At 47.5% G+C, this 25,900-nt stretch overlaps 1 protein-coding gene across 1 annotated transcript in view; it reads left to right on the top strand.

Annotated features, from left to right (window-relative positions):
• Positions 1-5,271: 5,271 nt before the first annotated feature.
• GALNT14 (polypeptide N-acetylgalactosaminyltransferase 14) overlaps positions 5,272-25,900 on the top strand; it is a gene marked incomplete at its 5' end in the record, with an annotated part of 209,715 nt that continues 189,086 nt past the window's right edge. The window contains one exon of the mRNA XM_082642359.1: positions 5,272-5,400. Within this exon, the coding sequence (XP_082498485.1) occupies positions 5,272-5,400 (129 nt within the window). The remainder of the gene's footprint in view (positions 5,401-25,900) is intronic.

Here is a 25,900-nt window from a genome sequence, read left to right as displayed (position 1 = left end):
CAACAGTTAAAAACAGGCGATATCACGAAGTTGGACTTGTGTTTCTTTGGAGAACTTGGAAAACTCTGGTACCGCTTCATCTTCATTGGCGATGATCTGCTTCCTTGTGAGTCCTACATGGACCCAGCCCCTTCCCACTGTGTCCTCAACAAGAAGGTTGAATGTCAGTTTCATTGTTTTCATTGATCTCATACCATTTCACTCCTTCATGGCCCAAGGAGTTATGTGGGTAGAGGAAGAGAGGGCTGGAGGGATAATTAGAGTCTGATGTCAGGAATCTCCTGTCCTTTGAAGAGACATCTGTGCCAGGAGCCTGGCTGCTTCCTGAGATGTGTGAGCTGCTAGGTGGATAAAGTTCCTTCAGTTGGGTGGATAGAATCAGACAGCCTTTGACTGATATGGGCAGCACAATGATTTCCCATTTAAAGTCAGTGCGATTTGTCCACAATTGTCTCTCCTTTGAACAAATGTTTTGATTATCGTTCACTCAGAATCGTGCCCCACAGGAACATTTAGGCTATCCCACACTCCGCACACCCACAGAAGAACTTGAACAGCAAAGACCCTTTTGTCACCTAAGAACATCAATCTTTTTTTAGCAACATCACTGGAGTCCTCCTGTCCATTACAGTGGCCATCTAATTTATTGCCTAAAATATGAATTTCTTGAAAGTGAAAGGGGGCACTACTAATAATTATGCCAGGAAAATAGGAATAAATCAGGACTGCCTTAAGCAAACTGGGGCATGTAGTCACCCTGCTCAATGTGCAACACCCACTAATGACTTGATCACAAAATCTGCCACTGGCCGTAGCAGCTTGTCCTGGGAACCAGATTTGTCCCATTTCCACCCCTGAGCATGCTTGGCTCCTCTCCTTGTTGAAATTCCTGCCAGATTGGAGAGGACTCACCCTGTTTCCATTCCTTCCAGGATTTGAGCTCTCCTGCCCCCTTCTACCTTTCACTGATGCCTCTAAACTTAAGCCTCCCAAGAAGGACTGTCTTTGATTTGTCACAGCTGATGCAGGTGGCGACGAGACGTGGCTGTGTGAACTCTGGGTCCTGGGGAATGAATGATATCTGTCTTCGGATCACTCCATTTTCTTCTTCTGCCCCTGCTCCCCTCTTTCCTGCTATGTAATTCAGGTTAAAGAATTGTCCTCTCCTTTTCTTTAAGCTAGTTGGGTCATCCCTTCATGCTCCTAGAACTTTACATTTTCTATGTGGGGAGAGGTGGTCCATGGCTCAGGTCACTGTAGGACACCACCACTGAAGATCAAACCATTTTCACAACCAGCAAAGGCATATCACTGCAGCAATAGTGAGTTTTATACTTGGTTTTTGGGTGAGGAACAAAGAAAGTTTGGGGGCACTTCAAATACTGAAAGAAAGGAGCAGGCTTTTGAAATGCAAAGATATAAATCCCTTTCCAGGAAGCAAATTATACCGTGGTACATAAGAAAAAAAAAGGGAGGCGGGGTTGAGGGTAGTAGGATGGTGAAAGGAGGTGTTTAATGGATGGAGAAAGATCCAGAAAGGTGAGACTCAGATCCCTTAGATAAAGCCACCCATCTACGTGGCAAAGATAAGAGGAAAAGTCCGTGGAGGGCTTTATTCTTTTGACAAAGACACACCATTGTGGCAGAGAGAGGGAGTAAGAAGGTTGTTAACAGCTCATTCTCATTTACCACACAGCCTAAACTATTCTATCACTCACTTTATAAAAGGGCCTCGCAGGAGACTCCGGACATACAGTTTGACAGAGTCTACAGTGGCAAGGAAAAAGGAGAGGAACACAGAGGGAAAGGGAGCTGATGTATTATTTACAGGTGAACAAAGAACTTGAATAAAGCAGGCTGCAGGATCAGGCCCAAAGACCTGTGTCTGGACGACTGTGGAATAAAGACAGACCTCTCTGAATTCTTGCTGCTGCTCCTGTTGCTGCTGGAGACCCTTGCCAGTGCTGGGCCCATGTGCATGTGTCTCAGCTCATCGCCGTGCTCCAATCTGCCCGGCTCTCAGTTACATTTCCCTGCGGCCCAGAAGGGGTAAAGCCCTCACCAGGAAGCTACCGGGCCTCTGTGGGTATAATCTCATTAGGCTGGGCACAGAGGGCATCTCACTGGTGGTGGCAGGTCTAATAAGCATGCAGATGGAAGACACACATGCACACACACACTCTCCCTGAAGTCATGCAGTGGGCAGACAGCAGGGATATGGAGGATCGGATCGGAAAGGAACAAAAGGCTGCAGCCCCTGCAGTGAGCTGAGTGAGAGTGACAGGAGGACAGCTAAAGGCAACCAGGAGCAAAGTGTGAAAATCCACAGCAAAAGGCACCGGAGAGCATATGCACTGGACTTCACAGCTTCCTCCCATTCCCGGCTTACACTGGCTCCATGTGCTGCTTTGTACAGCTTTCTGGGGCCATCATGGGTTTTATTCCACAGTTTTTATACTAACACGAATGACTCACATCTGCTCCAATACCCAATTCGCTCTCTAATGACATCGGCTGCTAGGAGAGAGCTTGCCAATGACAGGAGTGGCAAAAAAGAGTCCCAATTCAGGGACGAGGAAGGCTACAACCCCATACGTGTGAGCTGGAAGGTCTTTGAGAGGGCATGACGTTAGGAATGGGGAAACAGACGCCGAGAAATCAGGAATTTGCTCCAGACTATCAAGACCAGAGGTCGATCCATTTTAGGGCACCAGGATAGTCCTAATTCAGAATGTTCTTATTTTTCTTATTTTCCTGCCATGTTAAATCTTTTGCTAGGAGCTTTTCCTCCCTGTATAGGCTGTGATGAGAAAAAAGTAACTTGGATTAATCACCAATGATAGCTAATCCCCCACTGGGATCAACTGTGCTCTGTATTACTTAAGGTGGATATTAACGTTTTAAATAACCAGGGGACCCCTGAATAGGCTGGGAGAGACTTAAAGGGCTGGGCCCTGCATGGAGACTCACCTGGCTTCCAGATGTTTGAAGTCCCAACTGAAATCAGTTTCAACCCTAGTGACAGTGACTGGCTTGACAGCCCAGAATAATATGCCTTTTGGCTGGATCAGGTGATGACACTTGGCAAAACTGGATTCCCTTTACAGCTTTCATAGGTCCAGGGAATCTTCACCACTTGAATGGAGGACAAAATAGTAATCAAGGGGCTTCCCTGGTGGCGCAGTGGTTGAGAGTCTGCCTGCCGATGCAGGGGACACAGGTTCATGCCCCGGTCCGGGAAGATCCCACATGCCGTGGAGCGGCTGGGCCCGTGAGCCATGGCCACTGAGCCTGCGCGTCCGGAGCCTGTGCTCCGCAACGGGAGAGGCCACAACACTGAGAGGCCCACGTACCGCAAAAAAAAAAAAAAATAGTAATCAAGAAGCAAGCATCTTGGAAGGCAATCCCTGCTGCCCCAGGCATCACAGGCCCTGTATGGAGCTGCCATGGGAGACCCAAGGCCTCAGTTTCCCCAGATGCCAAACAGCACAAAGCACCTTACACCCTCAGCAGCAGGTGGCGTGGTGCTGCGCCATCTCTAAAGCTTGGCGGTGGTGTTGTGTAACTGTTCGCCATCTGTTACTCAGAAACAGCATCACAAAGTGCTGAGCAGTGGACTACGGGGCTGCAGCTCCTGCCTGGAGCCGACAGCACCTCAGCGGCTTGCCTGGGGCTCCCCTGCAGAGCTGCCGCAGGGCACTTTGCAGGCCCCAGCCTGCAGGTCCAGGGTAAGGCTCCTGGAAGGATCCAGGAAGCTCAAGGCGCTGCAGGGAGGGGTTCTCTTGCTGCTGCCCCCACCCCTCCCATGACCATGATCTCCCTGGACCTTTGCCCAGCCAAAGTAGTGGCTGGGAAGCCTACCTCAACCTTTCAGAGTTCTAATAAAGGCAAATCCTGGACCATCCCCAGGGTTCTGTGTGATGGTCTGAGAGCTCAGCTGAATCTGAATCTTGAGATGGGCTGGCAAGAGTGCTCAGCTTTTCTGGGCTGTTTGATTTCCACCTTTGTTCCCAACCAAAAACTTCTCATCTATAGCCTGGCCGAGAACACTCCGGGGCTATGAGAAAGGACTGGCCTGTGACTGAAAGACAAGGTACCAAACACAGGGATTTTCAGCAGATTCCTCCATTTCTGACTCCACTTTTTGCTGACTCCATCTTACTGGTGAGTGAATTCTGGAGTAATGCTTTGCACCAAACCACTTTCCAAGAACCCCATGTGGTGGACCCAGCTTTGGACTCCATCCCCCACCCCCCTTCTGCAAGCACAGAGCCCTGGTTCTTATAGGGAGAGAAAACCCTTAAGGGAGATAATTACACCTTAATTTTTAAAAGGATTTCTTTAAAGTTAAATTTAGACCAACTCAGCGTTCCATTAAGCAGAAAAAGTTGCACCTGCAGGCAGGCAGAGAAACACCCTGGGGAGCTGGCTGAACTCTGCCTTGGCCCTGAAAGGCCAGGAGCGTGGCTTGCGGGTGAGGCAGTAGCCCCGCCAGCGGCCCAAGGTCTCTGCGTCAACTCCCATAGGGCGGGCGCCCAAAGGGCGGGACCGGGCCGTGAGCGCCACGTGCAGACCCGGCGGCGAGCCGGAAAGTCCTCCCAAGCACAGCTCCTCCTGGCGCCGGCTGGCCCTTTGATCCCAGCTCGCAGCTGGGGGTGGCGGGTCTCGGAGACGCACCTTTCCCGCCCCGCCCCACCCCAGTATGGCCCAGGAGCTGCGCCCAGGGCTCGCTGCGGGCGACCCCAGAACAGCACCCGGCGCCTCGGTGGGCGGGCGGCAGTAGCGCCCCCTCTCAGAGCCCCGTTCGCTCCTGCCCGGGCTCCCTCGGAGTCGGTCTGTCTGTCGGCCTTCGTTCCCTCCCTTCCCTCCCCCGTCGTGTTCCTCCCGGGGTGCCAGGCACAGCCTCGGATTCCTCCCTCCCCACAGCTCGAGTCAGTTTCCCTCGCGGCGGCTGCCGAGGCGGCGGCAACGGCGGCGGCGCGGGAAGCCTCTCGGCGGCCACCGCGCTTCTCCGGCTGGAGCGGGCGTCCAGCTTGGCTGCCCCTCGGCCCTTCCCTGCCGCTCCTCGGGGCATCGTGTGCCCACCACCCCTGCTCTCTTCTCTCCCAAGCGGGCGGGGCGCCTGGCAGGATCCCACCGGCCCTCCACCCGGATCCCGGGGCTAGCGCTCCCGGGAGCAGGGCGCTCTGGGGACTCCTGCCCCGCCGACCCTGACCGCCAGGGGGTGCCCTACGGGCGCAGCGCCGCCGAGAGGAGAAGGCAAGAGGGACCATGCGGCGTCTGACTCGCCGCCTGGTGCTGCCGATCTTCGGGGTTCTCTGGATCACCGTGCTGCTGTTCTTCTGGGTAACCAAGAAGAAGTTGGAGGTGCCGGCGGGACCTGAAGTGCAGACCCCCAAGGTACCGGTTTGGCGGCGCGCCGGGCGCGGGGCAGTGGTTGGCAGGAGGGCGCGCAGCTCGTGCGCCGGGTTTGCGGGCTCCCGGGAAGCCAGGGCTGGGGTCTGGGTGCTGCGAGCAGGTAACCGGGCGCCGGATGCGGCTACAGTGTGATGTTTCTGGATTTCAAAAAGCTCAGGGGCATCCCCAGCCCCGCGCGTGTGTGAGTGGGAGTGGGTGTGGATGGTGGGCGCGCTGGCGGGCAGAGCGGGGCTCTCAACTTGGGCAGCGCGCCGGCGTCCCTGGGCGGCAGGGGCACTACGGTCGAGCAGCCCAGGGGGTGGCCGTCCGTGGACGCCGCGAGAGAGTCGCCGGTGGTGAGGTCGGGTGGTAGGGCCGGCAGGTGCTGGCGCCCGCGAGAAATCAGGCGGCCGCGCTAATCTCCTTCCTTGCCTCAGCTGCCAGGCCCGACCGGGGGAGGCCGGAGACCGAGGGTGCGCCGCGCGCGCGTGTGCGGCGCGGGAGAGCGCCCTGCAGCCTCCCGGGCGGTTGCTGCCTTTCGCCGCCCCTGCTTTGTAATTTTCCTCGATCCCTCCAGCTGCATTGGAAGTTGAATTGAATGTGCCCTGAACATCACTAAAAAGCCTGTAAAAACAGACGCCTTGGTATTGGTGGGGAGTTGGGGAAATGAGAATCCAAGTGGCTTTTCCAACTCCTGCCCAGTCGGTTCATATGAGCGGAGCTGCAAGGTTCCGTCTTACCTTTATTCAGAGCCCCTATTCCTCGGTCTCCTCTTCCACAGACCTGGCTGTAAGACACAGAAAAAGGAGGCCTCAGGGGGTTTCCTGACCAGCCAGGAAACGTTTATGAACTGGGTCCAGAGAGGTCCTCCAGCGACCGCGAAAAAGCCCTTGGAGAAGATTTATGGTCCCAAGCTGGAGACAGAAAATAATGGGGGAAGGGGGAGAGAGGGGAGAATCCCAGTAAGTACAGTGCAGAGCACCTACTAGGTGCAAGGTACATAGTGGGTGCTTCTTTATAAGTAGTTGTATGAGTTGGGTAGGATTCTCCTTATTCCGTATATTAGGAAACTGGTTCATTCTTTAAGTACCTTGCCTTAGGACACTACTGATTTGAACTCAGATCTCCGATATTCAGGATCTTTCCACTATATCAAGTTGCCTTTGAGACTGCCTTTTAACTAAGCCTCTGGTCACTTATGTTTTGGAATCTTGCCAATGCTCGATTGAATTCCACAATCATTTATTGATGATCTGCCATGTGCCAGGCAGTGTGCTAGGTACTGTGGGTACAGAGATGCAGAACTTGTTCTCTGCAGTAGGGGCATCTGCTCAGGAATAGACCAGGACCATACAGTGTGCTGAGGGCTACAATGGCTCAGTGCACTGGGCGTCCTGGGAGCCTGGGGACTTCCTGGAGGAGGAGGAGGACATAAGGGAACTGAGTTGAGAAGGATGAACAGTAGGTTTGCCAGTAGGTAGGGAGGGCATTCCAGGTAGAGGTTAAGTGCACCAAACAGGCTGAGAGGAATTACACAGCACGCTGGGTGAGTTTGGCGTCAAAGCATGTGGCCAGTGGCAGGGATGAGGTTGGGAAGATGTGTAACGGTCCTGTTGGTAGGACCTTGTGGGTACCAGGGGACCTTGGAGGTGTACTAAGCAGGGGAGTGATGAGGTCAGACTGATGATTTCAAACAGCCTTCATCACACGGGATCAATTTTCTCACTCATCTCAGACCTAGAGAGGTCTGAGGTGAGTGAGATCTGGAGAGCTCATAGATCTGGAGAGCTTTTCGTCTTTTTCCCTGGGTGGTTCTGCTCCTTGTGAGGTTAATGATGCCTGTGGGGGCATGAACTCTCTCTGTTTTGCGTTGAACCTCATTACGTTAAGCTTGCTTATTCTAGTCTACACCAGGGAGCTGGGACAAGGGATCTGTTTCCTTCTTTGTGCACTTTGTCCGTCTTCTTTTCCTGCCTCTTCGCATCCTGGTGAGCGCTGAGCACACATTGATCAAATGCAGCCAGAGGCCAGGCTCTGTGCTAGGTTTGGGGGCGGCTGTGATGAGTACACTGTGCCCCTGCCTTTTGGCGGGGGCGGCTCTCACAAGTTCCTGGTTGAGGCAGGATTGCAAACAAGTGAGTAGCGGCATGGTATGGGGGCAGTGGTCTAATGTCAGAAGTCCAGACATTGTGCTGTGCAGACACTTGCTCTTTGTCTTAGTATCTTCCTTTTCCCTCATTTTCTGTATCCTTTATAACCATGAATTCTCTAGACTTTAAAAATCTTGATAATTCTTATTATTGGTCACCTTTTTTTGTTAGTAGATTTCTTCTTCCCGTTTTTCACCTGTATTATGCCTTTTTGTGTCTACATATATGTGTTGTGTGTATTCGTGGGTGTATTTTGTGCCTGGTGGATGAGCAGCCCTCTGTATCTTGGTGTATATGTACCTGAGGGGCGGGGTGGAGAGACAAAGAGAGGTCCTTCTTAGCACTAGAACAGTTGTATTCCCATGACTGATCTACTCAGGAAATTTGCATGTCAGGTCCCATGGAGTGCGGTGGGTTTCCAAACCTGATTCCATGTCAGAGCCACCTGGAGAGCTCATTTAATTTACATGTTTCTGTGTTTATTGCAGAGATTATGATTCTGTGGGTTTGGTAGAAGGTTGTAGAATCAATATTTTTACAAGGGCTCCATGTGAGTCTGAGGCAGCCTAGTGATGGGTGGTATTTGGGAACTAGATGAAGAATACCAAGTCTCTTGGTTTTTTTGTAGTTCCGTGGGCCCCATGTAAATATGGCCGAATGATTTCATTCCTCTTGAGCTCCTCGTGGACCAAGCCTGAGTGAGCATGTGCATTCATGTGAAATAACAATAGCTAGCATTTGTATCGTGCTTTAGAAATTCACAAACTCCATTTCACATATATTAGCTCATTTAAGCTTCACAGTGACCACAAACAATAAGGCAGATCATACTTTCATGCAGATGAGATTGAGTAATGAGGTTAAACAATTGGCCCAAGACAACAAGACTATGATTAAGTAGCAGCATCAGGACAAGAATGGAATGGGATTATTCTGGCAACTGCTCACGCAAGTGCTCCTTCCATGCCCTCAAGCCACATGGATGCCTGGGTCTGCGCTAGTGGGTGATGGGGTGAGGTTAGGGAGGTTAGTAGCTGCACGATGCCCACCTACTTTCCAAGCACTTCCATGGCTCATCCCCAGGTGCTGGCCTTGGGAGAGCTCCAGGGAGGTTGGTGTAAGTTGTGAGGAAACCATTTCAGAGGGAATCCTGCTCTGCCCTCAGGGGAGGTCATAGGGGGCAGAGGAGGCTCCTCTGGCTGGATAGAGTGCACCCTGGTGGGGCGGGTCTGATGGAAGGTTGCAGCATCATTGGGGGGTTGCCTCAAATGGTTGCAGGTGGTCGCAGCACCATTGGTTTAGGAATCATTTGCCAGGGCGGAGATTGTTTCCTCAACAGTAGGAATTATCCAGGGACATTTGTCTATCGTAGGGAAAATCTTTTGGTTTTTGAGTGAGTTCAGTGTCCTAGGTTTTCCTAGACAATGCTCCTGCACAGTCATGGGGAGAGCTCTTGCCTTGGACATGTCTGAAGCCAGGGGTCCTCTGCCTAGGGCTCTTCCCAGTGTGGTGGAGGGGGGTCAGTTTATTTTCTAAAGCAAGAACACTGGGCTCCCTTCCCATAAAAATATTTAGAGAAGTTGAAATGGTGGAGGGATTGGACTAGAGAGGGCTATGGCGAGGGCTCCTGGGCTGGGGACTTGCCAACTTGTCAATTCCTTGCAGCCAATTGCCTTCACTGGGGACTAGACCCTTATTCCCCTTTCCTCAGGGTTAGGGAACATCCTCCTTCACCTGGCAATGTGATCTCCAAAGTGGGCCTGATAATAAAATAAAACCTATGCTCCGTCACAATCCAAGTGATATGGAGAAGCCAAGCTGCACTCCAGGTTTAGGAAGATTAGTTGGATTTTTTTTCCTTAGTTTCAAGAAGGGCTGTTTCTATTAATAGCTCAAATAAAGATTTAAGTTTGACTTTTCAACGTTGATTTGATTTTTTATGGGGTTTCCCACCCCCAAATTCAGCAAAGCTCTAATTCCTAATTGAAAATCCTGTAACAAGCTTGATGCCTTAATTTAAACTGTATTTTAGCAATAAATACTGTACCACTAAAAAAAAGGACCTGAAAAATGTTTCCATTTTTTCTCTCGCCTATCATTTGTTCGCTTCTTGGAGAATTATACAATAACTGGCAGAATTAAAAAAAAAAAAAAAACCCAGCAAATTTGTCTCTTATTTCCAAGAAACTAAATTTAGTCCAGGGGCTTAGGGCTTAGTAAAAGCAGAAGAATTTGAGGCCTGAGGGTGCTTTTGGAGGAAGGTATTGGAAATGTAAAGGCTTTGAATAAAGTGCCTCAGGCCCATGTAAATGTATTTGTGCTGTACTAGAAATATAGCAAAAACTATTAGAAAAGAGCCTGTTTTCTGTAATATTTGTGTATTGCAAATGCCTTATGTATATGACACTGTTACTGTATTCCCCATTTATTAGGTAATTTCTCCCACTCAAAAAATTCATCAATTTTAGAGAGAGGCCCTAGTAATCTGCTGACGCTCAGTGGGTGTATTTTAGACTGTCCAGGGAAGTTTGACTCTGGCATGACCGGAAATAGCTCATTTTCTGATGAACGTTCATCCTTCATGAACATGCATTTCTGTGTGTGCTGGTGCCTGCGCTGGACGCTGTGCTGTTTTCCCATCTAAGGCAGTTCCTGGAAGGTGGTGGGGATGGTGTTGCCTTGTGGGCCAGATGTGGCTGCTGTGAGAAGCTGGGAAATATGAGACTAGAAGGTTGGAACCTCAGGTATTCAAGAAATAGCATGCTTTTGCTTTCTAGATATCAACAAGCTTAGAAAAACAAACGAACCCCAAAACCCTGAGCTCCCCTGTATTTCCTCTCTTGCCCTGTTCAGTCCCATCAGGCTGATGGGAATTTCTCCTCCTTGGGTCATTTTTGGCCTGCTCTGGGTTGCACCCTTGTCCCTGCTTGCTTTCCCAGCTGGCATTCTCCCCCAGGCCCTGTCCCAGGGACCCACAGACCTATTCGAAGGGAACCTCTTTGAGTCAGTCTGGGGAGCGCTCTCTCTCTCTCCCTCTCTCCCTCTCTCCCTCTCTCCCTCTCTCTCCCTCTCTCTCCCTCTCTCTCCCTCTCTCTCCCTCTCTCTCCCTCTCTCTCTCTCTCTCTCTCTCTCTCTCTCTCTCTCTCTCTCTCTCCCCCCCTCCCCCCCTAAACCCTTGTTCCCCTAAGTGGCCTGGTACTTTTGGAAGCAAAGACCAGGAGTCCCTGTCTCAATTTTCTAGAGGCACAGAATGATATCTGCTCAAATCAAGGAAGACAAAGGGGCAAAACCAGAAAAGAAAGAGAAATTAATGTCCCTGTCACAAGCTTCCCCAGCCTGTCTAGAGACTACCCTTTTCCAAGGTTGCTCATCTGTTTGTATCATTTAAAAGTGTTAATTTCCAGTCATCAGAGGTCACTTATTAACTGAACAGGGACAGAATGCGGCTGCCGTTGGCTGATACCTAAGGCCCGGGATTTTTACAGGTTCACGTGCCATCTCGTCTGCCGCCTTTGCCTGCATCCTTTCCCACACCTCTCCCATCCCAAATTTCCAAAACAGTCTTATGCATTATCAGGCACCCAGGAACACATTTTGAAGCTGAAAAAATGTGTTTCTGTGCCCTTGTTTAATTTCTGACGTTTACAGTTTTGTCACTCTTCCAGAGCATTTCAAAGTCCCCGATGCATTTTTTTGGAAAAGAATCTGAATTAGAAAGTAGGGACACATCCCCAGCTCCCCTCTCTGGGAGCGTCTGTGAACCCTGTCATGACTTTTGCACGTTTTACCCGAGACCAGCATTATGGACCCACCATCTGTTTCGGGAAGTGAGTCTGACATGCCCAGTGCCCTCTACAGCTGGCTGCTGCCTCTTCCACTTGCCCGCAGTGACCCTGAGCTGGGTGGTCAGCCTTCCTCCTTGTCTGGACCTCAGAGACTCACACTGTTCACCAGGGTTGAAAGATGGAGAGCCCAGCCCTCTCCTGGCAGCTCCCATGATGTCATAATCAAGTGTGATTTCACCTTCTGGTTTTGCTTATATACGTGGCAACCCGGGTGTCTCTTTCTGCCACTGGCAGTGCTGGGGATAACAGATAGTCTCTTCCGGGCTCAGTCTCCTCAACTGTGAAATGGGAGCAGCATGCTACCGCACTGCCTGTGTCCCACTTGCCTTGCCAGCAGTCTGAGTCATTTTGGGTTAATTGTGAATAATTCTGAAGTGAGACCTCGTGGCTTTAAATAATTATACCACAGATGCTCTGTGTCTATTACTTATCTTTTAATTATTTTACCAGAAATGTTAGATTAACCAAAAGATAAATCAGTTTCCGAGTCCTCAGATGTTGAACTGATTAAGAAAGAACCCCTTTGGGATACTGAAGAACGCGCATGCACACACTTGTCCACTGGCACCCTGGGGAATTCTGCAGAAGCTCCTGAAATTTGCTGGCTCTGGTATTCTGGTATTTCAGAATAAATGGCCTGAGATGACCTTCTGGGGCAGCAGTCTTTGCATTTGGCAGCAGCTGCTGTCATCACAGGACCTAATGAACACTAGGAAGCTAATGGGGAGAGCGAGGAAGAGATCTATCCCTGTGGCGGGAGGAATGTGTGTGCCCCTCAGGGAGTCCTCTTTCCTCCTGTTTTTCTTTCCATAGCTTCCCTCCTCCCTTCTTCATTCTTCTTCCTCCTCTTCCTCACATCTCCTGGAAAGCCAGGGGGTCCCAGAGCAGAGAGGCACAGGGCACTTGGTCAGGAGCCCCGGGAAGAAGTCTGGGGGTGCAGGCGCCCAGTACTTCCCTGCAAGCACTGACCAAGGTCAGGAGCAGCCTGTCTCGCTGATGCTCTGGACACAAAGGCCGTTCTTTCTGAAGGAGGGGAGTAGCTGCTCTGGGCCATCCTGAGCCATTCTGCTCGGATGCTCTTATATCAGCATGAGCCCTCATGGCAGGAATTAAGGAGCCATCAGAACACTATCTCCCGGACAATGCCAATTTCAAGTACAAAGTCTCTTCTGTGTACCATTTCCTGGAGACAAGATTAGGCATTTGAAAAAAATAATTAAATTCTCCTCATGTCACTTGTCTTCTTAACTGTGAGCACTACAGAGATCTTTCAAGGAAACGCAGGGCGAGCAGCACACGCACATGTTCCTGCCACTGGATCTGAGTGCCCAGACGAAGAGAAACTCCACCAGCTGCCTCTTTTCTAATGATCCCGTTGTTTAAACCCAATTTGCATCTCATTCCCAGCCAGAAAAGCGTGTGGGTAACATCTACAGAGCAGGTAGGACGGCCCCATCTTGACAAGCTGTCTCCAAGCTGTCTCCCATCGGTCCCTTTCCTCTGTCCTCACTAAGGTTTGGAAATAAGGATTTTTTTCCCCTAATGGTCCAGGCTGAGGATTTATGTAGCTCCTGTGGTTCCTCTGAGAACACTCTAATCGTTAATTCCCCACCCCGCCCCAGCCACAGAGAGACTGAGCCAATCAATATTTATGCTCCCATCACTCACAGCTGCAACACACAGGCATAATGGCCGCCAAACTCCTTGATGGTCAGTGAGAAATTAGCTGGCGCCCGTGTTTTGGGCTCATTGTTTTCTAGGATCTTGGGGTGATCGGACCATGTCGTCCATGGATTATCTGTTTCAGGCTCGTTTTCCAGGATCTTGGGGAGATCAGACCACGTGGTCCATGGATTAATTAAGCCACACAGCTAATTGGCTGTTAATAGATGGGCAGTTGATTGCTGCCAGCTGAGTGCTGAATCGACCCGACCGAAGTCCTTATTATGGTGGGCTGGTGGTCTTTACCTGCAGAGGCACTGGCTCAAAGACCTGACTAATTAAAGGTGAATCAGGAGCTGGAAGATAAGAGGTAGCTTCCTCCCTCCACCTCTTTGTGCGATGTTTTACAGTTTACAAAGCGTTTTTATTCACAAGTGCCTCGTTTGCTCCTTCCTGCAACCCCTTGAGGTGGGTGTTATTATTATCCTCGTTTTCTGAAGTATGATGAAGCTGAGATTATAAGAGGGAGGAGATTAGCATGCTCGCCCAACCGTAAGTGGCCTTGAACTCACTCATCTGACTGTAAAGCGTGTACTGTTTGTATCATGGCCGCACTCAACGTCTGGCTAGCTTCCTTTTCCAGGGGAAATGAGCTCTATTTTATATATGTATGTGTTATGTATATATTTTCATATGGACAAAAAGCTTATGCTCTTGCTGAGAAATGACTCCGTACCTCTGATAAAACACCAGTGTTGCTTTTCTGCATGTGAAAGGGAACGGAGGGTTTGATTAAGGGAACTGTAGAGCCGGTCTCCAGAGGGCCACCAGGACTTTGGGTTTTCTCCCAGGACAGGCCAAGTTTAACTCACTCGCAGGCCCAGCAGAAACATTCCACAGGACACTGTTTTCTGCTGTGGGAAGGTGCCGGCCTGGAATGGCAGACTCATGGTCCCGGGAGAAGTGGAGGGAGAGAGGCTTTCCCACCCCTGAGTCCTCTAGTCGGCATTGTCTCTGTCCTTGATTCTCCCTGGCTGGCAGGGTTTGACAGCGGGAAATGAGGCTCTGCTGTTATTCAAGAGGCTGCTTAACTCAGAAGTCAACAGGATTGTGCAATTAAGACAGAAACCGTTGATATGAATCCCTTTCGTGATGAATGTGGTTCTTAAACAATCAGAAGCAATTCCCCTCTAAGAGGAAAAACGTCATTTGAAAGAACCTAAGACGTACATCCTATTTGACATGCGAGGCAGGTGTATGGGGGAATGACTCCAAAGAAGTGTCTTTGGAAGGTACCCAGCATCACCTGAGAGCCTCCCGGCTCGAAGACAGAGGGTGCCCTGCCTGCGTCGTGCTCTTTAGCCTTGAAGGCCCAGGGTTCAGCCTCTTGGTGGCTGCTTTGGAGGTTGGGTGTGGGTAACATAGTTGCTGCCCATGTATATGCTTAAACTTATGACAGCATAAAAGCAGGAGGTTGCTAATATCTTCCTGGTATTTTGTCTGCAATTCAGGTAAGCTACCCGGAGGGCTCATGGTGGTGCTTTTGTGATGTGGCCTGAGTGACACAGTCTCTATTGTGGGATCTCTATTGTGGGACACAGTCTCTATTGTGCAGAAGCATGACTTCTCCACTCTTGTCCATTTCTGCAGAGCGTGGCAACATTAAAGGGGACTATATATATATATATATTTTTTTTTTTGATGTGTTGGGTCTTCGTTTCTGTGCGAGGGCTTTCTCTAGTTGTGGCAAGCGGGGGCCACTCTTCATCGCGGTGCGCAGGCCTCTCACTATCGTGGCCTCTCTTGTTGCGGAGCACAGGCTCCAGACGCGCAGGCTCAGTAGTTGTTGCTCATGGGCCTAGTTGCTCCGTGACATGTGGGATCCTCCCAGACCAGTGCTCGAACCCGTGTCCCCTGCATTAGCAGGCAGATTCTCAACCACTGTGCCACCAAGGAAGCCCCTAAAGGGGACTATATTTTTAAAGAGTGTGCATGGAGTAAGAATGAAAAGAAATGTAAACCTACTCTGATATTTTCACTCTCCACTCAAAAGTCCCGATGGTTTCTAATCATTTGCTTAATTCTGGATCAGGTAAACACCCTGTAATTCTCCCTGCCTCTCTTAACACTGAGATTATGGCTTCTGCTCCAGGTTTTAGCTTTTCTCTTAAAACTGAGTGTATATTTTGGAAAACGTCTTGGCAGTGTCTACTAAAGCTGAACACATGTATATACCTGTGACCCTGCCATTTCACTCCTAGTGATAAACCCCAAATACCCTATTTCATATTTCGACGAATGCCTCACACTCAAATTGAAGTCAGCAAACTTTTTCTGTAAAAGGTCATGTACTCAGAATTTTTGTTTTTTTAGGTCATATGGTTTCTGTTGTAACCAACTCTGCTGTTGCCGAGTGAAGGACAATATGTAAATGAAATTGAGCACGGCCGTGTTCCAATAAAACTTTATTTATGGACCCTGAAATTTGAATTTCGTATAGTTTTCACATCTTGTGAAATATTATTCCTCTTTTGGTGTGATTTTCAAAGATTTATAAATGCAAAATCCATTCTTACTTTGCCAGGGTATCCTCAGACAGGTGGCAGGCCAGATTTGGCCCTCAGGCTGTGGAATTCCACTTAACATAAGGTACAAGAGCAGAGCAAACTAATCTATGGTGTTTGAAGTCAATTTCACGGTGACCCTTGGTTGGCATCAGTGACTAGAAGGAAGCAGGGGGGCATTTGGGGCATTGGTACCGTGTCAGTTTCTTGATCTGGGTGCTTGTAACTCGGGTGTGTTCATTGTGGGAATTCATCGGATACCTGCTCTTTTGTGTTTGTATATGCCTCCTCTATAAGACGTTCAAAAAGAAAAAGAATGGGGGCTTCCCTGGTGGCGCAGTGGTTGGGAGTCCACTTGCCGATGCAGGGGACACGGGTTCGTGCCCCGGTCTGGGAGGATCCTGCATGTCGCGGAGTGGCTGGGCCCGTGAGCCATGGCCACTGGGCCTGTGCGTCCGGAGCTTGTGCTCCGCGGTGGGAGAGGCCACAGCAGTGAGAGGCCCGCGTACCGCAAAAAAAAAAAAAAGAAAAAAAAAAAAAAAAAAAAAGAATGAATTGAGTGGGTGGCTTCTGACTCCAGGGGTTAGCACCTCTTTGGGGTCAGAGCGTAGAAGTTTTCATTCTTTTTACAGCCACTGGCTTCTGTTTCTGAATAAGAGAGTCTTTGGAGAAAGGTCTTGATAGGTCTTTCCAATTTCCCAACTCTTACTCTCTTTTACATACAGGGAGACGCTTAATAGCTAGTGTGGTACAGGTACCAGCCACCCAAAGTACAATACCTGCGGAGAGTTAACCCTCTAGTTGCTGAATCATAGGAAGTTGGTTGGGGGAGGGGAATCCTAGAGGAGAGCCAGGCAGCGGGAAAGCCTTCAGGGCAGTGGGAACCGCCAGTAGGAATTCGGCTCAGTAGTGATTCCGGGCTGAAATCTACCTATGTTTATAGTTAAGTGGTGGAGGCTTAGTTACAGTGAGTGGAGTTATATGGCTACAAGCTAGTGGCTTATAGCAAACCACCTTCTATTCTTTTTTTTTTTTTTTTTTTTTTTGCACCCAGGACAAAAAGCAGAGAACTAACAACCTGAGCCCCTATGAGTGCCAGGTGTTTCCTGTGTCAGACATCTGTCCTTCCTAACAGCCCTGTACAATAGGCATTAGTAGCTTTATTTTTCAGATGAGGAACATCAAGGCTTAGGGAAGTTAAGTGACTTTCCCAAAGTCATGCCGCTCATCAGCAGAGGAACTGGATTCCAATCCAGATCTGTCTGGCTCCAGAGCCCACCTTCTTCCCACATCACCACGCCCACCCCAGGTTTCTCCTCCCTTCACAGTCACGCTGAATCTGGTCTCCTGAAAGTGATGATTGAATAGAGTTTCCCCTTAGCAACCTACCTTTATAGCCCGCTTTGGTTCTGCTTCCTGGAATTACACACATCTTGAGACCAGAAGCTGTTGAATGAAATAGTTTTATATCAGAAGCTATCTCTTCCAGGACAAGTCATTTAAAAACAATAGTCAAGGAGAAAACTTTACAAAACTTTCAAAGAGAAATAGATTGTGCTTTCAGCACTGTTTGATATCCCTTGTGAACATGTCAGATGACTGGGGATGTTTCTGGCCCCAGGGTTAAACTTTGAAAAAGGAAATCTCCAAGCTGTCACATTCTTGACCATGTTAAGGTGCTTTCGACATGCCTCAAGACTGATGAAAGAGGGCATGGTAAGGAGTTAATCAACAGATGCTGAAAATGCAAAGGCCATAGTGAGTGGTAAACCCCCGCATATCACCCGTCAGAGAGGAATAGTCCTGTATCAGACATAATAGCACCATTTATTGGTTGTTTGTGCTGAGGAGTTGAAAGCTATCATGTGCCGGGAAATTACTCAGCATGGAGCAGTAATTATGGATCAGCTGATAATAAAGGATGCACTGGATTGACTGCTAATTAGATTATTAGCACCAAAAACAAATACCTGCTATTAACCATAAATAAGCCACATTTGGGGACTTCCCTGGTGGCTCAGTGGTTAAGAATCCACCTGCGAATGCAGGTGACACGGGTTCAAGCCCTGCTCCGGGAAGATCCCACATGCCGCCGAGCAGCTGAGCCCATGCACCACAACTACTGAGCCTGCGCTCTAGAGCCCGTGTGCCACAACCACTGAAGCCCTCATGCCTAGAGCCCATGCTCCACATCAGGAGAAGCCACTGCAACGAGAAGCCCGCACACCGCAAAGAAGAGTAGCCCCTGCTCACCACAGCTAGAGGAAGCCGGCACGACCCAACACGGCCAAAAATAAATAATTAAATATTAAAAAGAATAAGCCACATTTATGATATTTTCTACTTTTAAATACATATTTCTTTTTATAATGTGCAATTTCCTTTCTTTCCTTTCTATGCCAAGACTTCTAATTCTCCCCAGTCATATTAAGCATAGCTGTTTTCTGAGCTGTAACCAAGTTGTTTTCTTGTTTCCTTCTGGTCTCAAAAGGAGTTGAGAGCTCTGACATGTACTGAGTGTCACGTGTCAAGGCCCTATGGGAGATGTGCTAGTTCTTTTCAGGGAAGAAGTCGGGTTATTCCAGAGCAGAATCCCGGGCCTTCCCACGGGCACGGAGTCTGTATAAGGGGTAAGGGATTGTAGAATTTTCTCTGTGAAATATATGCTGGAGTTAATTGCCAAAGAAATGACCCAGTTGCTTTTTTTGTGGCACTTTGAGGTTTGGTCCTTGTTTTCCTGATTTGAGGAGGATGGGATGGGCATTTGGGTGCTTTGGGTATGTGCCCTCCACCCCACCCCAGCAAGTAGGCCATCTTCCTACAAGTGGGTTGACTGTGGATCCCCAGTAGAATGAGATTCCAGCAGTCTTCTGCCCAGGGTGGCTATGAGTTCTGTGGGTAGGACCATCTGAAAGAACCCTCGGGAGCTCCCTGGGTTGTCTGCAAGGAAAAGCTCCAGTAGGCGTCAGGAGGCGGCTCTGGCCATGTGCTCAATAAGTGGTGCAAGTGACTGTCAGGTGTCCTGCAGGAAGCGCTAGCGATGGAGCTTTTCGTGGCCACCATCATATGCTAGGAGGCTTTCATGGGGAGAGGGGTGTATGGCTGCCTTTCAGGAGAAATGCTACATGCTCTATCTGTGTTAAGTTATTCATTGTTTACAAAGCCTACCACGAAGTAGGCAGGCTGAGATTTACCTGGGACTTGCCAGTACGGTCATACTGGGTGTTTAAGGCTGTCACCTTTCTTTTTTTTGGGGGGGGCGGTATGCGGGCCTCTCACTGTCGTGGCCTCTCCTGTTGCAGAGCACAGGCTCCGTACGCGCAGGCTCAGCGGCCATGGCTCACGGGCCCAGCTGCTCCGCGGCATGCGGGACCCTCCCGGACCGGGGCACAAACCCGCATCCCCTGCATCAGCAGGCGGACTCTCAACCACTGTGCCACCAGGGAAGCCCCATGGCTGTCACCTTTCTGATTAAACAGTGTCTGAGCCACACGGGTTGTTAAAAGTTCTCTTACGAACATTATCTTTGGATGATGTATTGATTACCCTTATTTTACCAATGAAGAACTTGAGGTTCATAAACATCCAGTGAAACTTGCCCAAGTCAACAGAGCTAGTAAGTGGCGGAGCCAAGACAGGTCTAGATGATGCTGAGGTGCCAGTGGGGCAGTCGGCAACTGAGAAAGACAGTGAGCTCCTTGAAGGAGTTTCTCCCTTTGAGCGCCCATCCAGCATGGGGAGACAGGCTTATCGAACAGGGGGAGACAGAGTGGGCCAGTTGCCCTGCACCAGGCCACTGGGTCAGGCTCATCAGTTCATTCAGCAAACCTACATGGGCATTGCTGGGTGCGAAGCGCTGTGCAGGATGCAGGAGATGGCCGAGGCTGGTTCTGCCCTCCTCGCCCAGGGCGAATTCTTAGGGAGTAGTGGAGTGTGGCGCAGTGGCCCCCGGCTGGCGCCTGGCGACTTCTGTCTTTAGAACTCTGTCTCCCTCTTGGACTTTCAGGTGTGTTGTTTATTCCTGGAAAGATAGAACTGTGTCGCTGGGATGGCTGTTAAATGGTGAAATGGGCTGCAAAATGGCTAGAAGTCTTTTTTGTCTTTCAAGTCAAAATGGGATGTGAGGCCAAGGGGATGGAGAGAATCTTTACATGCGTTCATGGGATAAATGCTTGAGACTATTGCTTTCAAATATTCTAGGTGTTGTTCTGCAAGGTTGATTTCTTCCCCTGATCATGTCACTCTTCTGTTAGCTCAAAAAACTGTGGTTGGGGGCTTCCCTGGTGGCGCAGTGGTTGAGAGTCCGCCTGCCGATGCAGGGGATGCGGGTTCATGCCCCGGTCCGGGAGGATCCCACATGCCGCGGAGCGGCTGGGCCCGTGAGCCATGGCCGCTGGGCCTGTGCGTCCGGAGCCTGTGCTCTGCAACGGGAGAGGCCACAGCAGTGAGAGGCCCGCGTACCGCAAAAAAAAAAAAGAAACCTGTGGTTGAAGTTTAATCTCCTCCTTAAAGCTCTTCCACTAATACAGGAACCTATTATTCCTCAGGGCCTCTTATTAGAAGAAGAAGGATTTAGGACGGCCTTTTAAAGTCCGTTCAGTGAGTTTTGAAAAAGTACATTTGCCAGCATCCACTTGTCCCCAAAGTGTCTGCTGTTTGAAAACCACAGCCCTAGTAGAAGGATCACAGGAAAGGAAAACCAACTTCAGGATAGAAAAATAGGCTGAGCACCCCACGTTAATTAGTTGAGGATGCCTGTCGTGGGTTTTATACTGTGTTGGACACTCTAGACCAGGATCGGCCCATGGGCCAAATTCAGAACCCCAAGTTCAGTCCTCCTCTGCTTATCCTGTGAGCTAAGAATGTTTTATAAAACTATCTTTAATGGTTGGAAACAAAACGAGGAAGAAAAATATTTTGTGACACGTGAAAATTATCTGAAATTCAAATTTCAGTGTTCATAAATAAAGTTTTATGGGAACCATCACACACATTATATGTTGTCTGTGGCTGCTTTCACACTGCTGTGGGTGGCAGAGTTGAATAGCTGTGATGGAGACTAGGTGGCCCACAAAGCTGAAATTTTTACTATCTTTATAGGAAAAGTTGGCTAACCCTGGCCTTAGACCTTTGCTTCTCAAAGTGGTTCTTGGGCCAGGGGTGGAAGTTCGCTAGACATGCGGATTCTCAGTCTACTCCACAGCTATTGATTCAAAATCTGCATCTTAATAAGACCCCTGGTGGTTCTTGTGCAATGAACATTTGAGAAGCGCTGCATCAGATAGCAACGAACTCTTGCTCACAAAAAGGTAGCATGAATCATACTTCACGAACTGGGGTCTAGAGTTGGTGCCATATTTCCCTATTTATTGAATTCAGTTTGATTCAGAGCTCCCATTCCCCTGGGTTGGAGTGGGGAATTCCTCTCCTACTCACAGCTTCACACGGATCCTCATTGCCTGGTGATGTGGGAAGAGCCTAGAACCTTCTGAACATCATGGTCGTGTCTGTAACATCATTGACTAAGCTATCATCATTCTGTTGCTCTCGGGCTAGTGAGTTCCTTGTGATGCTGGGAGCCCAGAGCCCAGGGCCCAACCTCCCTAGGGGCACCACACAGCCATGCCTCTGGGACCCTGCTGCCCCCTGGGGCACCCACCACTTTCAGGACTGGCTACCTTCATTGTGTTTCCAAGCTGGAGGAATTCCCTTTTTCCATCACCTTCTGGGCTACTTATTCTTTCAACAAAGCTTTTATGTACCATTTACCTGGGAATGAGGGAGTTTCCTGTCCAGGTTATGTATGCTGAGGTTAGGGGTTGGGACAGGGCTGGGGTGGGAGTGAGGGGATGGAATGCAAACAAATACAAATGAATATCCCGGTACATTATCCTACCGTGCCTGTAGTGTGTTAGGGTGCAGTTTGGGGACATGAGCAGCACCATGTACTAGCAAATCTAGGATATCTTCCTGTAGAACAAGAAGTAAATTCTGTAGGAATTTAGAGAAAGGGCAGTTGTGTGGTGGGCAGGGGTGGGGAAGGTCTTCCTGAGGCAGTGGTGCTCGGCACGAATGACCAGAGGTCCATGCAAACCCGGAGCAGCCCAGATAGTGGAAGAGTTTGAAAATAAAGCCATTTGCTTATTTTTGTTTTCAGAATCGAACGTGTCTGAAAGTAAATGGATCTCTTCAGTTGGGAATATTATAGTCTACTCACTGGGGACTTTGTTCAGGAAATAATTTTGGTTTAAGGATTTTAACTGCTCGGAGTTCGCTAATTGCTCTTAAAGGGGCAATTCAGGGAAACTTCAACGTGGCATTCCCCTTCTCTTACTCCCTGGCCTAAATGAGAGTTGCTGTTTATGTTCTCTATTTCTCACCAAGGCTGATTCTGGCTTTTCTTGACCACTATTTTCATCTTTAGTTCATGTAGCTGCTCTTAGAGAAATGCCCTGTGGTGAAGTCATCTTTTCTACCTACATTCTCTTCAATGAGGTCTTGGCAGGGCTATGACCAGAAGTCATGTAGGATAGTCACGTCTTCTGAGTCCAGAAGACCTGAGTCTGTATGCATTCGTTCAAGGAATGAAGAGGTGAAGATATCCTGCCTGGTGTTACCAGGAGGATGGATGGGGATCAGGGCCTGGGAGATTTCTTTCTTCTTATATATGCCAGGTAGCCCAAAGGCTGATGGCCGCCTGGCGTTCCCTGAGATGTGTGACTGATCCACCATGCCTCTCTCCAAATTATCTTCTTGGGAAGCTAGACTAGGAAAGTACCTGACCCAGTGGGCATGGAAATATACTCATGATGTACCAAGTTAAAAATAACTTGTGTCTATAGTAGGATCCTATTTTGTTTAAAACCATATATCTATAGAAAAGAAATCTTAGAACATCAAAATGGGTAATATACATAAACGGGTATTGTCTATGTTGTATTTCTCATTGCTGCTTATTAATTAATTTATTGATTTTAGCCTTGTCTTCTCCCTCATGCCCTCCACTCACCCCTCTCCCCAATGTTAAGTAAGCAACATAACAACCTGGATGTGTAAACTTCCATGTCTTTCTCTGTGTACCCTCTAGTCAGTACGTAAACATGTATAAATATTTACTGATCTGTTTTGGTCATTATTAAGAAGGAGAGAGAGATTTATCATATTATATATACTTCTTTGTATCTTACTCTTCATTAACCGTATATCCTAGAAATCCTCAGATCAGCAAGTTCATTATTTATTTATTTTTTTAAAAGATGTGTGAACACTAAGACCTTGAGTTCTTTTTTAAATTTTATTTATTTATTTATTTATGGCTGTGTTGGGTCTTCGTTTCTGTGCGAGGGCTTTCTCTAGTTGTGGAAAGCGGGGGCCACTCTTCATCGTGGTGCACGGGCCTCTCACTATCGTGGCCTCTCTCGTTGCGGAGCACAGGCTCCAGACGTGCAGGCTCAGTAATTGTGGCTCACGGGGCCAGCTGCTCCGTGGCATGTGGGATCTTCCCAGACCAGAGCTCGAACCCGTGTAAGTTCATTATTTTTAATGACTGCATAATATGCTATGACATGGCTGTGGCTTATTTTATTCAACCCTTCCATGTGACGGGTATCTGCCTTGCCTCTTATCTCTTGTCGCTACACACAGTGCTGCAGTAAATATCTATGTACACATATTCTTACATGTTGGTGCTTCTTCTATGGGATAGATTTTGAAGAGGGGGGATTCTGAGTCAAAGGGAGTCTAATTTTTATATTAATGGATATATTAAGAGTGCTTTTGAAAACAGTGTAATAACCCACATTTCCACTGGCAAAGTGAGTGTTCTTTCCCCAGCAGCCCCTTTAGCGTAATTTTGTCCTTTTCATTTTGCCCATTTTGGGTGTAAAATGGAATCCTATTGTAATTTTACATTCCTCTGACTACCAGAGAGGTTGAGTGTGTTCTCATATGTTTATTGCCCTTAAGGATCTGTTCTTCTGTGAAGTGTCTATTCAGATCCTCTGCCCATTTTTCCCCTGGTCTATGTGTCTTTTGTTGTCAATAATAAGAGTTCTTTGTAAGTTACAGATAGCTCTTTATTGGTCATATACATGGCAGATTTTTTTTCTAGTCAGTTGTTACACTGTTGACTTTGTTTATTATATTATTATATTATATTTATTATATTATTATATTATTATATATTTATTATTATATTACCATATAATTTTTTGCCTATTTTTATATAGTTAAATATGTCTTTTAAAAAATAGTTAATGAGGGCTCCCCTGGTGGCTCAGTGGTTAAGAATCCGCCTGCCAATGCAGGGGACACAGGTTCGAGCCCTGGTCAGGGAAGATCCCACATGCCGCAGAGCAACTAAGCCTGTGCACCACAACTACTGAGACTGCACTCTAGAGCCCGTGAGCCACAACTACTGAGCCTGCACGCCTAGAGCCCATGCTCCACAGCAAGAGAAGCCACCGCAATGAGAAGCCTGTGCACCACAAAGAGGAGTAGCCCCTGCTCGCCACAACTAGAGAAAGCCCAAGTGCAGCAATGAAGACCCAAAGCAGCCAACAATAAAAAAAAATAAGAAATAAATTAAAAAAAAAATTACTGAACTTAAAAAAAAAAATTAGTTACGGGCTTCCCTGGTGGCGCAGTGGTTGAGAGTCCGCCTGCCGATGCAGGGGACACGGGTTCGTGCCCCGGTCCGGGAAGATTCCACATGCCACGGAGCGGCTGGGCCCGTGAGCCATGGCCGCTGAGCCTGCGCGTCCGGCGCCTGTGCTCCGCAACGGGAGAGGCCACAACAGTGAGAGGCCTGCGTACTGCAAAAAAAAAAAAAAAAAAAATTAGTTAATGAATGTTCTGTCTTATTAAAAAGATCTTCCTAACTACTAGGTTGTATATAGAACATCCTAAATTTCCTCTTCTATATGAATTTCAAAAAACTTTAAAAACTTAGGTCCATCTGGATTTTATTTTTATTTCTAGTTTGAGGTAGAGATTTACTCCATTTTCTTCCAAATGGATAGTTATTTGTGTCAATATCATTAACTAAATAAGCCATCATTCCCTCCACTAACTGAAATATCACCTTTGTCATATATTTATTTCCCCTAAACAATGGGTTTTAGTTCTGGGAACTCCACTCTGCTCTATTGATCTGTTTATCTCTTACTATATCAATATCATACTTTTTACCAGAATTTTCTTATTAAACCTAGGGGTTACTTGTTAATTAGTCCATTAGATTTTCCAGGTATAAAATCATATCATTATCAAAATGAGTTAAATTTATCTCTTTCTGAAGATTATTGATTGATTATTTCATTATCTTGTTTTGTCACATTCATGAGAACATTCAAAATGAAATAAGATGGCAATACAAGACTCTTTTCTTGATTTTGATGCAAATGGCTGTAGTATTTCACTATTTACTATTTCACATTTATGAAATATTCTTTACCATATTGTAGTGGTTTCCTTTTCTGTTTTACTTCAAGCTTTTATTAGAAATAATTTTGTATGTTTAATTATATTTTGATTGAATCATAATTTTTTTGTTTGATTGATGCAGTGAAATATTTTGACTTCCTTATTTTGAACCATCCTTGCTTTCCTAGGATAAACCCTCTAGAGTTATAGTTTATTTTTATTTATACTACTGGATTTTATTTATTGGCATTTATTTGGAATTTTAACAGCTATATTCACAAATTAGCTTAATTTATAATTTTTTTTTTGGTACTCTATCAAGGTTTAGATTTAAGAATATATTGCTTCCATAAAATGAATTAGGGAGATTTGTGTTTCTTTTTAATGTAAAATAGTTAAAATAATAGTTTAAATAACTTTGACATATCTGTCCTTTAATGGACACATAAAAACTCAGCTCTGAAAACTACTGATTTCTTCAATGATAGCCCTTGACTCCCTTGAACACCTATTTTTATTTTTCAGTCCAGTCTGAAAATGGTAGTTTTTGAAAGGAATATTCAGCCTATCATAATTAGTGAAATAATTGATATATTGAATATTTACTATTTATTTTTCTTTCTCCTTTTTATATTGTCACTATTTTGGCCAGTCATTATTTCAACTTCTGTTTCCTTTTTAAATGCAGACATCTTACTATACCATCAACACTGACAGTTACCTTTCTTTTCAGGACATTCAAATAGATATTTCTATAAAAACAAGATATGGATGAGTTTTCCCCACAAAGATGTTTTATTCACTTATTTTCGGTCTAATACATTGAGGCTTTTAGGAATACTTTTACTTCCTTACTCTT

The sequence above is a fragment of the Mesoplodon mirus genome, assembly GCF_964341445.2.
Source record: "Mesoplodon mirus genome assembly, chromosome: 14".
Taxonomy (NCBI): Eukaryota; Metazoa; Chordata; class Mammalia; order Artiodactyla; family Ziphiidae; genus Mesoplodon; species Mesoplodon mirus.
The sequence above is the reverse complement of the archived record's forward strand: the minus strand, read 5'-3'. Positions and strand labels throughout refer to the sequence as shown.